This window comes from Zootoca vivipara, chromosome 6 (assembly GCF_963506605.1).
Source record: "Zootoca vivipara chromosome 6, rZooViv1.1, whole genome shotgun sequence".
In the NCBI taxonomy this organism is placed as follows: Eukaryota; Metazoa; Chordata; class Lepidosauria; order Squamata; family Lacertidae; genus Zootoca; species Zootoca vivipara.
In genome coordinates this window covers 49,971,251-49,985,662 of record NC_083281.1, presented here as the reverse complement: position 1 = coordinate 49,985,662, position 14,412 = coordinate 49,971,251, and the positions used below count along the sequence as shown (strand labels likewise).

The 14,412-nt window shown below is 47.4% G+C and overlaps 1 protein-coding gene across 1 annotated transcript in view; it reads right to left on the bottom strand.

The window, feature by feature from the left end:
- The window catches only part of SLC12A4 (solute carrier family 12 member 4), a 69,728-nt gene that overhangs the window by 35,281 nt on the left and 20,035 nt on the right, over window positions 1-14,412 (bottom strand). The window contains exon 2 of the mRNA XM_035120938.2: window positions 3,320-3,414. Coding sequence (XP_034976829.2) covers window positions 3,320-3,414 — 95 coding nt within the window. The remainder of the gene's footprint in view (window positions 1-3,319; window positions 3,415-14,412) is intronic.

Genomic DNA, 14,412 nt, shown 5'->3' with positions numbered 1-14,412 from the left:
GAGCGCCCGCCGATCTTTGGTGACAGGCGGGGGTGGGGGGAGAGCGGAGAACGATCTCCGCTTCCCCCCCACCCCCGCCTGTCACACAGGACAGGTCCGAAGATCGGCGGGCGCTGTTTGCCGGGCTTGTCAAGCCCAGCAAGGAGCGCCCGCCGATCTTTGGTGACAGGCGGGGGTGGGGGGAGAGCGGAGAACGATCTCCGCTTCCCCCCCCACCCCCGCCTGTCACACAGGACAGGTCCGAAGATCGGCGGGCGCTGTTTGCCGGGCTTGTCAAGCCCAGCAAGGAGCGCCCGCCGATCTTTGGTGACAGGCGGGGGTGGGGGGAGAGCGGAGCACGATCTCCGCTTCCCCCCCACCCCCGCCTGTCACACAGGACAGGTCCGAAGATCGGCGGGCGCTGTTTGCCGGGCTTGTCAAGCCCAGCAAGGAGCGCCCGCCGATCTTTGGTGACAGGCGGGGGTGGGGGGAGAGCGGAGAACGATCTCCGCTTCTCGCCCACCCCCGCCTGTCACACAGCACAGGGCCGAAGATCGGCGGGCGCTGTTTGCCGGGCTTGTCAAGCCCAGCTAGGAGCGCCCGCCGATCTTCGGTGACAGGCGGGGGTGGGCGGAGAGCAGAGAACGATCTCCGCTTCCCCCCCCACCCCCGCCTGTCACACAGCACAGGTCGGCGGGTGCTGTTTGCCGGGCTTGTCAAGCCCAGCAAGGAGCGCCCGCCGATCTTTGGTGACAGGCGGGGGTGGGCGGAGAGCGGAGAACGATCTCCGCTTCTCCCCCACCCCCGCCTGTCACACAGCACAGGTCGGCGGGCGCTGTTTGCCGGGCTTGTCAAGCCCAGCAAGGAGCGCCCGCCGATCTTTGGTGACAGGCGGGGGTGGGGGGAGAGCGGAGAACGATCTCCGCTTCTCGCCCACCCCCGCCTGTCACACAGCACAGGGCCGAAGATCGGCGGGCGCTGTTTGCCGGGCTTGTCAAGCCCAGCTAGGAGCGCCCGCCGATCTTCGGTGACAGGCGGGGGTGGGCGGAGAGCAGAGAACGATCTCCGCTTCCCCCCCCACCCCCACCTGTCACACAGGACAGGTCCGAAGATCGGCGGGCGCTGTTTGCCGGGCTTGTCAAGCCCAGCAAACAGTGCCCGCCGATCTTTGGTGACAGGCGGGGGTGGGGGGAGAGCGGAGAACGATCTCCGCTTCTCCCCCACCCCCGCCTGTCACACAGCACAGGTCGGCGGGTGCTGTTTGCCGGGCTTGTCAAGCCCAGCAAGGAGCGCCCGCCGATCTTTGGTGACAGGCGGGGGTGGGCGGAGAGCGGAGAACGATCTCCGCTTCTCCCCCACCCCCGCCTGTCACACAGCACAGGTCGGCGGGCGCTGTTTGCCGGGCTTGTCAAGCCCAGCAAGGAGCGCCCGCCGATCTTTGGTGACAGGCGGGGGTGGGGGGAGAGCGGAGAACGATCTCCGCTTCTCGCCCACCCCCGCCTGTCACACAGCACAGGGCCGAAGATCGGCGGGCGCTGTTTGCCGGGCTTGTCAAGCCCAGCTAGGAGCGCCCGCCGATCTTCGGTGACAGGCGGGGGTGGGCGGAGAGCAGAGAACGATCTCCGCTTCCCCCCCCACCCCCACCTGTCACACAGGACAGGTCCGAAGATCGGCGGGCGCTGTTTGCCGGGCTTGTCAAGCCCAGCAAACAGTGCCCGCCGATCTTTGGTGACAGGCGGGGGTGGGGGGAGAGCGGAGAACGATCTCCGCTTCCCCCCCACCCCCGCCTGTCACACAGGACAGGTCCGAAGATCGGCGGGCGCTGTTTGCCGGGCTTGTCAAGCCCAGCAAACAGCGCCCGCCGATCTTTGGTGACAGGCGGGGGTGGGGGGAGAGCGGAGAACGATCTCCGCTTCCCCCCCCCACCCCCGCCTGTCACACAGGACAGGTCCGAAGATCGGCGGGCGCTGTTTGCCGGGCTTGTCAAGCCCAGCAAGGAGCGCCCTCCGATCTTCGGCTCTGTCCCCCGATGCGCGACGGCTCGGGGAAGCAGGCAGGGAGCTCCTGCTGGGTCCCGCGCCTTCGCCTCTCGCTCGGTCGGGGCTACACGACATGGCTTATTTTCGGGGTATGTCTTATTTTTCACCAACCCTTAGAAATCCTGTCATGGCTTATTTTTTGGGGATGCCTTAAAATATGAGAAACACGGTAACTGCCGGATTTCTTTGCAAGGCTCTAGTTTACTCAAGCTGTGAAAATGCAGATCAGAAAAGGTCAACTTTGCACTCGTTTATCTGCTCTTTTGCATGAATTTTAAAATGCGCTCAGCCTGTATCAACCTAGTGCCTGCAATTATTTTGGACTACAGCTCCCATCAGCCCCAGCCAGCAAAGCCATGTTGGCTGAAGCTGATGGAGTTGGTAATTCTAAACATCTAGCAAAGGCTGGTTTCGCTACTTGATTGCCTACAAATTTCTCCAAGAGCATGATAGGAAATGGTTAGTCTTGAGAAATAAAACTTTGGACATGGACGGGACATGGTTTTCTGGTATCGCTCGAGATGAGGAACCACCACACCTAAAACTGACACAGTGGGCCAGGGCAGTCAGTGATGGGCCTACAGAATAGGGGAGAGGCATTCAGAGAAACCAAAGGCGCATTGGGGACTCAAGGCAACCTAGATAATGTGGAGACAAGTGCTGTAGGCATAATCCATCCACCTGCCACCTCTCCCCTGAAAGCTGTCCCTTCCTTGGCTGGGTCTTATAGCAGCTGGCATCCAGCAACACCTGGGCATAAAATGAGCCCTGCTAAATCAGGTCAAAGGCCCACCTAATCCAGAATCCTGTTCTCACTGTGGCCAACCAGATGTGCAAGGGAAGCTGACAAGCAGGGCCTCAGTGCATCAGCGCTCTTCCTATTTGGAATTCTAGCAACTGGTGTACAGAGGGGAGCTGTCAGGAAACCTGGAAACTGTAGTTGTTTATTCCTACTGTCAAAACTGAAGTTTGTTGCAAGTGCTGGGTGTTGTTTGGAGACCTCTATTCCCCCTCAGAGCTACAATTTCCAAAGTGGTTTAACAGTCAATCCAATTGTAGCTGTCTGAGGGTAATAGGGGGTCTCCTAAAAACTCTCAGCACCCACAACAAACTGCAGCTCCCAGGATTCTTTGGGGGTAGCCATGGCTGTTTGCTTTTAATATGTACTGCCGGTGGAGCCAGAATCTGCTTTGCACACTTGTGAGTAACTGTTCAAGTGGGAACATGGTTTAGGTACCCCTAAGAAGCTGAAGAATGAACAAAAAGTCAAGGCTGATTTAAAATTATTATTATTATTGTACCTCAAACAAAGCCAAGTTTCTGTCATAATAATCTCCTCCTTTGCCAGGATCAGAATTGTTGAGGAAAGGACTGCTTTCTTTATGGTTGCCATGGCCTGTGGAAAGAAAAGAAGATGATTCTAGATCATTTGGGGAAGAAGACAACCTCATAATTCTGAGAAAAGGAAGAGACATAATTGGCTAACTTTCATCATTTTGTTTTCTATTTCCACCAGCCTGCACACGCACACACACACACACACACACACACACACACACACACACACTGCAGAGCATGATGGGATGCTATCTAGTGCAGACTCTCACTACATGCGGAACGCCAGCCAAGCCATTACCCTATAGAGGGATGGGCAACCATTTTCCTGTTGAGGGCTACACTCCCTGACAGGGGCCACATACTGGGGGAGAAGGCAGAAACAAAAGTGTTCTGGATTAAGCAATCTGAAATAAAGCCTTCTCACCTTCAATTTCTACCACCAGATGCCTCAGATTAGAATATTCAGTCTTTTACAGGTCTATTCATAAATAATCCCCACTGCATTTGATGGGGTTACTGTTAGTCGCACCTTGGTTCTCAAACAGAATCCGTTCCAGAAGTCCGTTCGACTTCCGAAAACGTTGAAAACCAAGGGACGGCTCCCGATTGGCTGCAGGAGTGTCCTGCACTCAACTGGAAGCTGCGGAAGCAGCGACGGACGTTTGGGTTCCGAAGAACGTTCACAAACTGGAACACTCACTTCCGGGTTTGCGGCGTTCGGGAGCCAAAATGTTCGAGTCACAAGGCGTTCGACAACCAAGGTACGATTGTACACAGGTTATGTTTGTTTCATTTATACAAAATATCATATCAGTTGTGGTCCTGGAAAGCAAATGGAAGTAATCCTTTCCTCTTCCCCCAATATGTACAATTGGGGGTGGTGGGGGTGGATATAGCCCCTTCCAGTTTTTTTATGAAAGTACATGGAAAAAGAAGAAACACCCATTTTAGAAAGCCAGGAAAATAGAAGCAGGAAAATGAAGAAGGAGCACTTATGGGAAGGAAGAATGGGGCAGATTCAAGAGTCACTGTGGGTCTCAAAGTAAGTTTTGGGGCTGAAAGTTGCCCACCTGTGCCCTACTTTATCTTTGAGGGTGCCATATGCCTAAAGTTTCACCCAAATATCCCCTTTTGGGAAGAATGGTAATGACAAACACTTTCAGGGAAGCTTGCCTGGCATCACTGATCTTCAATTTGAGAAAGCCTTTATAAGCTTTCCCTGAAGCTCAGTTTGAAAAACACACATCTGGGTGTGAGACTTTATGTCCAACAGTAAATAGGGCTTAAGAAATTGAGGCCACTGAGGAGCAGGCAGAGGAAAAGCTAGTTACCCCACCCCTGCTGTGCCTCCCCTGAAACATCCTACACATAGAAACGAGGACATCTAACACAGCTTTACCCTTAATATGCTAGTTTTCTATGTGCCAGAGATTAGTGGTAGCAGGATGAAGGAAAAAGCAGACATGAAAACCCCCAACAATGGAACAGCCAAGAAACAAAGCTAACCAAGTCATTGAATGAGCACAGTTCGGCCCGTATTGATTGCACAATTACCTATATAAAAATCATGCACAATTACCTATATAAAAATCACGCACAATTACATTAATCTGATATTTTGACATTACTTCAGGAGGTGGCTGTCCCCCGCCCCAATTAAGGGAAACAAGTGGACAGAAAGCAACAAGTGAGAAAGAAAACAGTTGTGCTAAATCACTTCCAGACTTTTTTAAAATAATAATAATAATAATTCAAATAATATTCAAAAAATTAACCTAACCGTTGCAAAACTAATGACATTTGGGGCCCACCAGTCTTGACAAGTTTCTCACAGAAGTCACATGCCAAAGAAGATTTTTAATTTATTATTTTTAGAGGAAACTTAAAAGGCTCTGTTAAGAACAAAAATCTACCCAAAATGACATTTTGTCAACATTTTCTTTGACGTTCCACTTTCTCCTTGCTTTTACTTGTCTTTACACCTAATTTAACAATTATTATTATTACATTTGTTAGCTCCATATTGCACAGAAGTTTCCAAGAGACTTACAACAATTTTAAACAACATAAATACATGGAAATATTGAGATATTCATATAAAAGCACAAACAGTTCCCAAAAATATGCAAAACAACCGCTTCTCTAACAGCTGCAGGAAGCTTTAGCAGCAAGTTAGCAGCAAAATCATCCTCATCTATAAAAAGCCTGGAGGGATAAAACTTAATTTTTTACCTGGTGCGAAAAAGATGTCAGTGAAGGTGCCAGGTGAACCTCACTGATGGAGATCCACAATCCTACGAGGCTGTGATATGAAGTTGCTGTGGCAGCCAAACCAACCCAAATCTTCCCTGGGATAACACCAGTAGGGCAGAAGTGGGGTGGAATTCTCCCACTTTCAGTGGCATTTTAAAAAAGTATTTTCCACCTCATTGTTCCCAATGGGAGGGAATAGGAATACACCAGCCCTAGAGACAGCACACAGTGGTACCCCACAAGACGGACGCCTCGCGCAACGGGGAAAAATCGCAAGTCGTCTATGGCTGTGCTTTGCAAGACAAAGCAGCCTCGCAATGGGAAGGGAAGCCGCCATCGCGGCCGGGGGTGACGTCCATGGCTGCCGCTTCTGTCTCCTGCAGCGGCGTGACGCTCATGGCGGCCTCTGCGGCTCTGGCCTTGCCCTCCTCGGCAGCCTCCGGGGCTCCTCCCCGGCAGGCTGGCGGGATCCGGCAAGAGAAGCAGCGGGGCTCGCCAGGCGGCCCTTGGCGGGAACAGGAGAAGATTTCCTGCTTGCCCCTCCCCAGAGGCTTAAAGACATCCGGCCGTGGTGGGTGAGTCGGTGCCCCCTTTTTTTGCGCTTCTTTTGTGCCCATAGGAACGCATTAATTAAATTTCAATGCATTCCTATGGGAAACCGCGCTTCGCAAGACAAAATTATCGCAACACGAAACAACTCGTGGAATGACTTAATTTCGTCTTGCGAGGTACCACTGTACTTATCTTATTCTGGTGCCTGAGGGGTTTTTGTTGCACCCTGATGTACTCCAAACACTCTCTCAGAACACCCTCTTTTCCCATCTCTGCTCTAGCATTGACAACAGACCTTCCTGCAGTGACCAGGAGGAGACCTTCGAGGGCAGACCTCTTCTTCCATCCACAGAGAGGGAGATCCACAAAATCCTATGGCCCCTGAGTAAGATTGCTCTGGAAAACACTTCAATAAGTACTAATACTTCTCAAAATGTGCCACCCTTCAGCATACATCCCATTGACTTTAAAGAAGCAGTTCAAAGCACTAAGTACAAGTAGGTAAATAGGTGGGAAGGTAAAGGGTCATGTAAAGTGGAAAGGGTCTCCTGACCATTAGGTCCAGTCACGGACGACTCTGGGGTTGCGGCGCTCATCTCGCTTTATTGGCCGAGGGAGCCAGCATACAGCTTCTGGGTCATGTGGCCAGCATAAGCCGGTTTCTGACGAACCAGAGCCGCACACGGAAACACCGTTTACCTTCCTGCTGGAACGGTACCTATTTATCTACTTGCACTTTGATGTGCTTTCGAACTGCTAGGTTGGCAGGAGCTGGGACTGAACAACGGGAGCTCACTCCATCACAGGGATTCAAACCGCCAACCTTCTGATCGGCAAGCCCTAGGCTCTGTGGTTTAACCCACAGCACCACCCACATCCCAAGAAGAAGAAGAAGAAGAAGAAGAAGAAGAAGAAGAGGAGGAGGAGGAGGAGGAGGAGGAGGAGGAGGAGGAGTTTGGATTTGATATCCCACTTTATCACTACCTGAAGGAGTCTCAAAGCGGCTAACAATCTCCTTTCCCCTCCTCCCCCACAACAAACACCCTGTGAGGTGGGTGGGGCTGAGAGACTTCAGAGAAGTGGGACTAGCCCAAGGTCACCCAGCAACTGCATGTGGAGGAGCGGAGACGCGAACCTGGTTCTCCAGATTACAAGTCTACCGTTCTTAACCACTACACCACACTGGTTCTTTACCTTAATTAATGTTAAAAACAACTTGCATTTGGAATTGCACCTGTCAATGGAATGTTATGAAGTGTTGTACCAAGAATTGTAAGAAAATCTTGATTAAAAACTTTGCAATTCCAACTTCAGCACACGTTTGAACTTCTAGCTTTAAGCTTTTGTTATAAGGAAAATCTAAGTGACCCAGGAAAAACCCAGCCCACCCCAGCCAACTCCTCACTAATTGACTTAAGGGCTGCCACCCTTCAGTCAGTCTCAGTTACACATCTAAAATAAAGGGGTGAAAACAGTGGCCTGCTTTACTGAGATAACAAATGTGAAGAGCCTTGAATGTTTTCTGGTGCAAATATTATACAAATGCTGATAAATTATAGGGGAGCTCTGCAACTTTAAATGTAGATAATGATTTCAGTCTTTCAAATCCACTCTGTCACTAAAACCTGGACTTTGCTCAATTCGAAGTCCCATCAGCTATGTCCAAATTTCAAAATATTATTTTCAGAAATTGCAAGATTAAGAAACAACAGTAGTAACAGCGATCGTTACACCCAACTAGCCAACTGGCACGGGATCCATTCCGCTTCACAGATAATTATTTTCAGAGTTAAGAATTAAAGCCAAGTATAAAAAAAGAGGGTCTAGTTTTCCATGAGCTTCCACACAGTAGTGTCTTTACTTGGTTACTTAGTTATAGAACCTGATACTCTGAAATTGTTTGCTCTACAAACAAAAAAAACCCTGCAATCTATTCAGGATTCTTTTAGATGGCTCTCTGCCAGGAGAAATTATGCTTGCCTGCTTCCAAATGCAATACAAGGGGGAAATGGAACCTTCGACTATTAATGTAGAGTAGCAGTATAACTGCCAATAAAGAAATATCTTGCCCTCCTTTTGATTGGGTGGTTTCTAAACCTGTCAGCATTCCGACCGGTTGTGGAAATGGCAGAACAGGAGTCACATAGTCATCAAGGCAAAATTTCAGGCATCCTCACAAAAAGCTGATGAATTCTAGAGAGGCAGAGCAGGATTCAGACGTGCGGGATCTGTTTGTTTGTTTACAAGGTTCACCAGCTACAGCCAGATGGCAATAGTGAGACAAGCAAACATATGTACACTAAAAAGTAATGAACACATTGCCTCCAAGCACATGCTCAACCCAGGAATTGGTGTTCAGTACCAGAACAAAGCTCACAAGTTTGTTCACAGACAAATCTACTCCTAGCTTCTCCAGCTCGCCAGACATAGTTCTGTGCTTCAGCAGCTTCATTTGGGGTGTGTGGGTGGAGCATTTCAGTTGTTGCTGTAAGCAACTGGAGGTCAGAGAGCCTTGCCAGAGAACCTACTGAAAGTCACAGAGATCTACTAGTAGATCCTGATAAGAACATAAGAAGAGCCCTTCTGGATCAGGCCAGTGGCCCATCTAATCCAGCATCCTGTTCTCACAGTGGCCGACTAGATGCCTGTGGGAAGCCCCCAAGTAGGACCTGAGAGCAGCAGCACTCCCCCCACCCTCCCAGCAAGTGGTATTCAGAGGCATCCTGCTTTTGAGGGGGAGGTAGAACATAGCCTTATCCTCTGTGAATTTGTCTGATCCTTTTTTTAAAGCTATCCAAGTTGGCGGCCATCACTACACCTTCTGGAAGTGAATTCCATAATTTAATTATGTACTCTGCAAAGGTCCTTATCGTCACATTAATTCTGGACCTAACATCTGCAGCAACCCTCAGTTTCAAGCATTTTAACTGCAAGTTTGCTGATGTATAACTTACCTGAAGCATCTAGCCAAAAGTTGTTTATATTGTTTATTTTCATGTGGAATATCCTGATTGCAGGATAATGCTCCATAAAGGTACAGTGGTACCTCGGGTTAAGTACCCAATCTGTTCTGGGGAGCCGTTTGCACCCCGAAAAGTACTTAACCCAAGCGGCACTTTAGCGCATGCGCGAAGCGCGCAGAAGACTTCTGTGCATGCACGCACGGCAGAACCTGGAAGTAAACACTTCCAGGTCCGCCGAGTATGCAACCTGAAAGTACGCAACCCGCAGCGTAAACCCGAGGTATGACTGTATACAAATTTATTCCAAAAATATATGGTTATGCAAGCAGTGTTAGATATAATGAACTACGGATAGTTTTATTCACAAGTCCATTTTGGCAAGTACTAGAGGGAAGACTGGGCTTGCATGTGCCAATGGGTAGGTCAATGTGGGTGGTGTTTGATGGCTGGCAATCAGTCAGTCTCGGATCATTACTGATACACACGAGGAATATATTATTTCTTATTTCAACTGAGCAGACTTCAAATCATCCTTGCCTCAATCCTGGTGGCATAGCGGCTGGCAGTTGGCCAGAAGGTGCTCATACATGCTGCCTTTGGCACCTGTGCATCAGAGGAAAGCTGTAATAGTCAAAACAGTTCTCTGCAGCATGCTGTCATCAGATCTGCTGCCAACCACCAGAGAGTGGCTCCCATGTGTTATAATGTAAGACTCTAGCCTTTCCAATGTTCAGTTGTAAATGGTATTCATCATACCTGTTAAGGATTAATAGCATTAATCATTTTTGGATTTACTTACTCTGACCCACTTGCACAAGGTTTGCAACCTACAGGTTGGGAAATACTGTATTATAGGAAATGTAGGCAGGTTAAAATGTTTGAGGGCTGGTAGCCTGTGCACACTTATTTACAAGGTTGCCTTTGATGATATGTGGTTCTCTGTCTAAACATGTACATTCTCTTTGCTCCTTTCAAATCACCCCCATAAGTTCCAAATTCCTCCACTGTCAGCTCCAGAGTCAAAAGGTTTAAAGTCAAGTTCATAGCAAGGACATCCTATTTTAATCTCCATCAATATGTTGATTTGGGCATTGCAGACAGCACGTTAGATGAATTGTTGTTATATTCTCAGTGGGAGTACATTACTACTCTGGCAGAAACATTCATTAATCAAGATCACCTTCAGTTAAATATCTGAGTAATCTGCACATTTCACAATTGCTCCAGCTCATATAGCTTAAAAGTTAACTCATTTCAAGGCCAGCTCCTCCTGTATTTGGATAAATGCTTTGTAACTGATAATTCTTTTCAAGCAAACAAAAATCATGACTTTCTTATGTAGTGATTCCCACCCCCACCCCCCATTCTAGCTGTCAGGTGTTATTTAACTTCTCCAGACACTCAACAGGAAAACCACCTTAAAAGCATCCAGAGAAACAAGGCACCTGCCCATTCACAAGTCGTGAAGTCATTCATCTTCAAGCACCTTCAGCTGTCTTCTATACAAGGTTTTAAGAATATGCAGGGTGAAATGAGCTTGAGGAGCATGCAAGCTTTGTGGAGTGCTGGCAGCTGCCCAAAAAGGATTGCCTTTTTACCATCCCACCTCCAAAGACATTGGCGTCTTTAGCCATTTTCATTTTTAGAACCAATCTCAAGACTGGCCTTTAGCATGCGTCACATGATATGTTTATTACAAGGCCTGGGGGCACATTGGCAACTAGACCATATTTGGGGAAGGACCGTAGCTCAACAGTAAAGTTTGCATGCAGTAGTACACAAGTTCAATTGCCATCATCATGGGTTGCAGTGAGCTGTTATACTCACAGCAGATCCGCTGAAATTAATGGACCTAAGTTGTTTAATTTCAATGGGTCTTGTCCTGAGCATGACTAACATTAGATACACCCCTGTTTTCATTTGTTTCAGCATTTTAAAAGCTGCCTTTCTGTAAAACTATGAGAGGTGGCAAAATGTAAAGCATGAATTGTACAAAGCATATTTGCAAAGAAGTGCTTCATACCTTTGGAGTGGCTGGGATTCCCTATTGAACACACACTCCATGACAAACTCAGGTTTGTTGACATGGAATGTGTGAAAAGGTTGTTTGTGACTCACTTTCCCATTTCTTCCTATAACAAGGGTTTTTAAGCCAACTTCAGTCAATGATTCCAGCTGCAACATATGTAAGTTCTCCAAAGCGAGCTGACGTCAAGAGTTTGATCTTCATTAGCAATATTGAATTTTGCTTCAGAATAGACCAATCAATTACTGGAAGCCTGAGGCATTTGTGTCTTAACTTTAGGAAATGCAGTTGCCAACACATGGGCAAATCATTTGCCTTTCGCCTTTTTTAAAAAAAGGATTATTAAACACAGCAGAATTTCATTTAAGGAATGAAGGGCTACCTCACATGGTTTGTTATTATTACCTAACCAAGCCCAAGACTTGTGACCCTCTGTCTTGAATATATTTGAAAAGTTTATGCAATAGCCAAAAGTAACTCAACTAAAATATTTGATTGGGGCCAAAAAATAATAATAATTCATATGCCATTAAGTGCATTTTGGTTGCAATCCTACACCTACTTACCTGGAAGCCCCATTAAATGTAACAGAACTAAATTCTGACTTGACATGTAATGTATAGATATGATTGAGCTGTTCAACACGGTTTAAATGCTAGATTTTTTTAAAGTTAAAGGTTTTTCAGGGCACACTGCCCTCACAAGGCACTTTACAACTGGCATATCAAGATGGGAGACCAGGAACTACTGGCAGATCTCTGAGTGACTTGGAATACAGCAACAAGAATTGGACTCCCAATTGTTTAACCATGGCACCAAAAATAATGACACCCCCCCAAAAAATTATACTGCTGCAATGAAGAAAGCTTGGGGGTGGGGTAGAGAAGAGAGGACATTTCGTGCAGTAGTAGGACTGTAAGCTCCATTACTTTCTAAGGCTCAAAAGAGATTTTGGGACTCAGGAATCTTTTCTTCTAAGTGAATGTCTTTTGCACCATGCTCTAGTTGGTGCATCGGAAAGATCTCACAAGCCTTAAGTCTGTCCAGGGCTGGTTTACAATATTCTTAAAACACAAGAAAATATAATTGCAACACATCACAACAGCAGCTAAGAATTTTTCCAAGTGAAGGGCAATTCAACCAAACACAAGCTTGAATACATGTGTCTGCAAAACATTCAGACAAATTCAAAGCTTTAATTTTATTATTTTGATAACCATAATTGATTATGTATATGTCGCCCATCTGGTTCCCCCAGCCACTCAGGGCAGCTTCCAACAAATTAAAACATCAAACACAGTTTAGAATGATTGAATGTATTTTAAGATACAGTAGTCCATTATTTATTGAAGGCACTGAAAACTAGTAGCACGCTTATTTTAGCATGTCTGAAGAACTGTGCTCAGCACATGCAGAAGTTCAATTTTAGTTAGTTCAATTTTAGAACTGGCAGGTATCATACCCATTCCAATTACCCAATTATAGAATCACAGAATTGTAGCATTCGAAGGGACCCCAAGGGTCATCTAGTCCAACTCCCTGCAATGCAATGCAGAAATTACAGTTAAAGAATCTCTGACAGATGGCCTTCCAACCTCTACTTAAAAATCTCCAGTGAAAAATCACCCAGTTCACCAATCTCTGAGGTGCAATGTGTCCAATACATACTCTACAGTTAATTTTCAAAAAGGAAGGAAGGAAGGAAGGAAGGAAGGAAGGAAGGGAGAGAGGAGCATAAACAGACAAAACCACAGAAATATTACAGGTCCCAATTCAAGGAATACCTACCCCTTAGCAAGAACCCTTTGCCCTTCTCTGCAACGGGGCTCACCATTCTCCTTCTCCTTCCAGTCCTTTAGACCACATTTAGCACCAGGTATTTGTGAAGCACCAGGGTGCCAAGAACAAAAGCAAAACAGATGCAGCTGTGTACTTCCCTGGAACGGACACCAACAGTCTCTGACTACCGGCTGCACAGCTGCATGGTATTGATCAGCCAAGCACACTACATAGGGCTCCTGATCATCAGGCGAAATAAAAACCAATATGACCCTGATGGTGTAACCCCTCCAAGCCTTGCTGCCATAGATGAGCTATTGAAGATGACAGAAGATGTTTCAGTGGTCACTGAAATCTAAAGCCTTGTGGCAGTGATGGCTGGTACCCATTAAGACTAGCAGGGTGGAAGGCATAGATGCAGTCAGAGCCAATGACAGGCAGCACCAGCTTATTCTATTTTTGCCCCCATCCTCCTCCCTATTGAATTATACAATGGCAGCACCAAGACAAGGGAGGAGGAAGGAAGCTGGCAGCCACTGCCACCCCCCTAGGTTGAGTGCAAGGAAGATGGCAGGCAGGTGGGGGTTGGCAGAGAACAAACTGAGGTTGGTGGGGTAGTGGTCGCTTGCCCTAATAGAACAGTACCTACTGCCTTGTGGTATGCAGAAACAGCACACCTACAGTGCAGATAAATCCCTTTCTGAACGGTGATAGCTCCCAGATAAAGATAAAATTACATTTTACAGATAACAGAAAGATGCAAGTGCACACAAGCCAAGAGGGTTATGCTTTCCAAAGCAAGACAACAGATTCCCACCCCCTGAAGCTTACAAACCAAAGAATGATAATAGCGGAGAATAGAGGGTTGGGGAAAGATACAGGACAGCATTGTGATTTGGTAAAAGATGTTCACAAGTGCCCAGAGCACACCCTCTGCATGCATTAGGGCTTGGCTTCAGTCTTTGGTATCTCCAGCTGAAATTATATCAAGTAGCAGAGCTAGGTAAAGAAAAATCCTTCGGCCTGAGCCTTTGGAGAGCCACTGCGTATTACAGTAGATGCTACTGGAAAGGCAGGACTCAATACACCACCACTTCAGAGGGTCTTCAGGAGCAGCTGGAGATCTCTAAGGAAACAAATCCCAGTTTCCGAGGCTTCCTTGGAGAAGCCACAAATAGTAAGACAGCTACAAAACAAGTCAAAATTGCCAATATAGGCGTGTCCTTAGGTTTAAACCATTCGCTAGTCATTAGGGGTAGGGAACCTGTGGTCCTTCAAATCTGAGTTCTCCAATCTTGGACTCCAACCCCCATCATCCCCAGCCATCATAGCCAATTGTCAGGAATTATGAAAGTGGCAGCCCAACAGCATCTGCAGGGGAAAGGTACGGTATTTCCTTTCTTTCTTTTTGGGTGGCTAATCCTCTGCTGGGCATTTTGCCAAACCATCACCAAGGAGAGACGGCTCCTTATGGTCAGTCAAG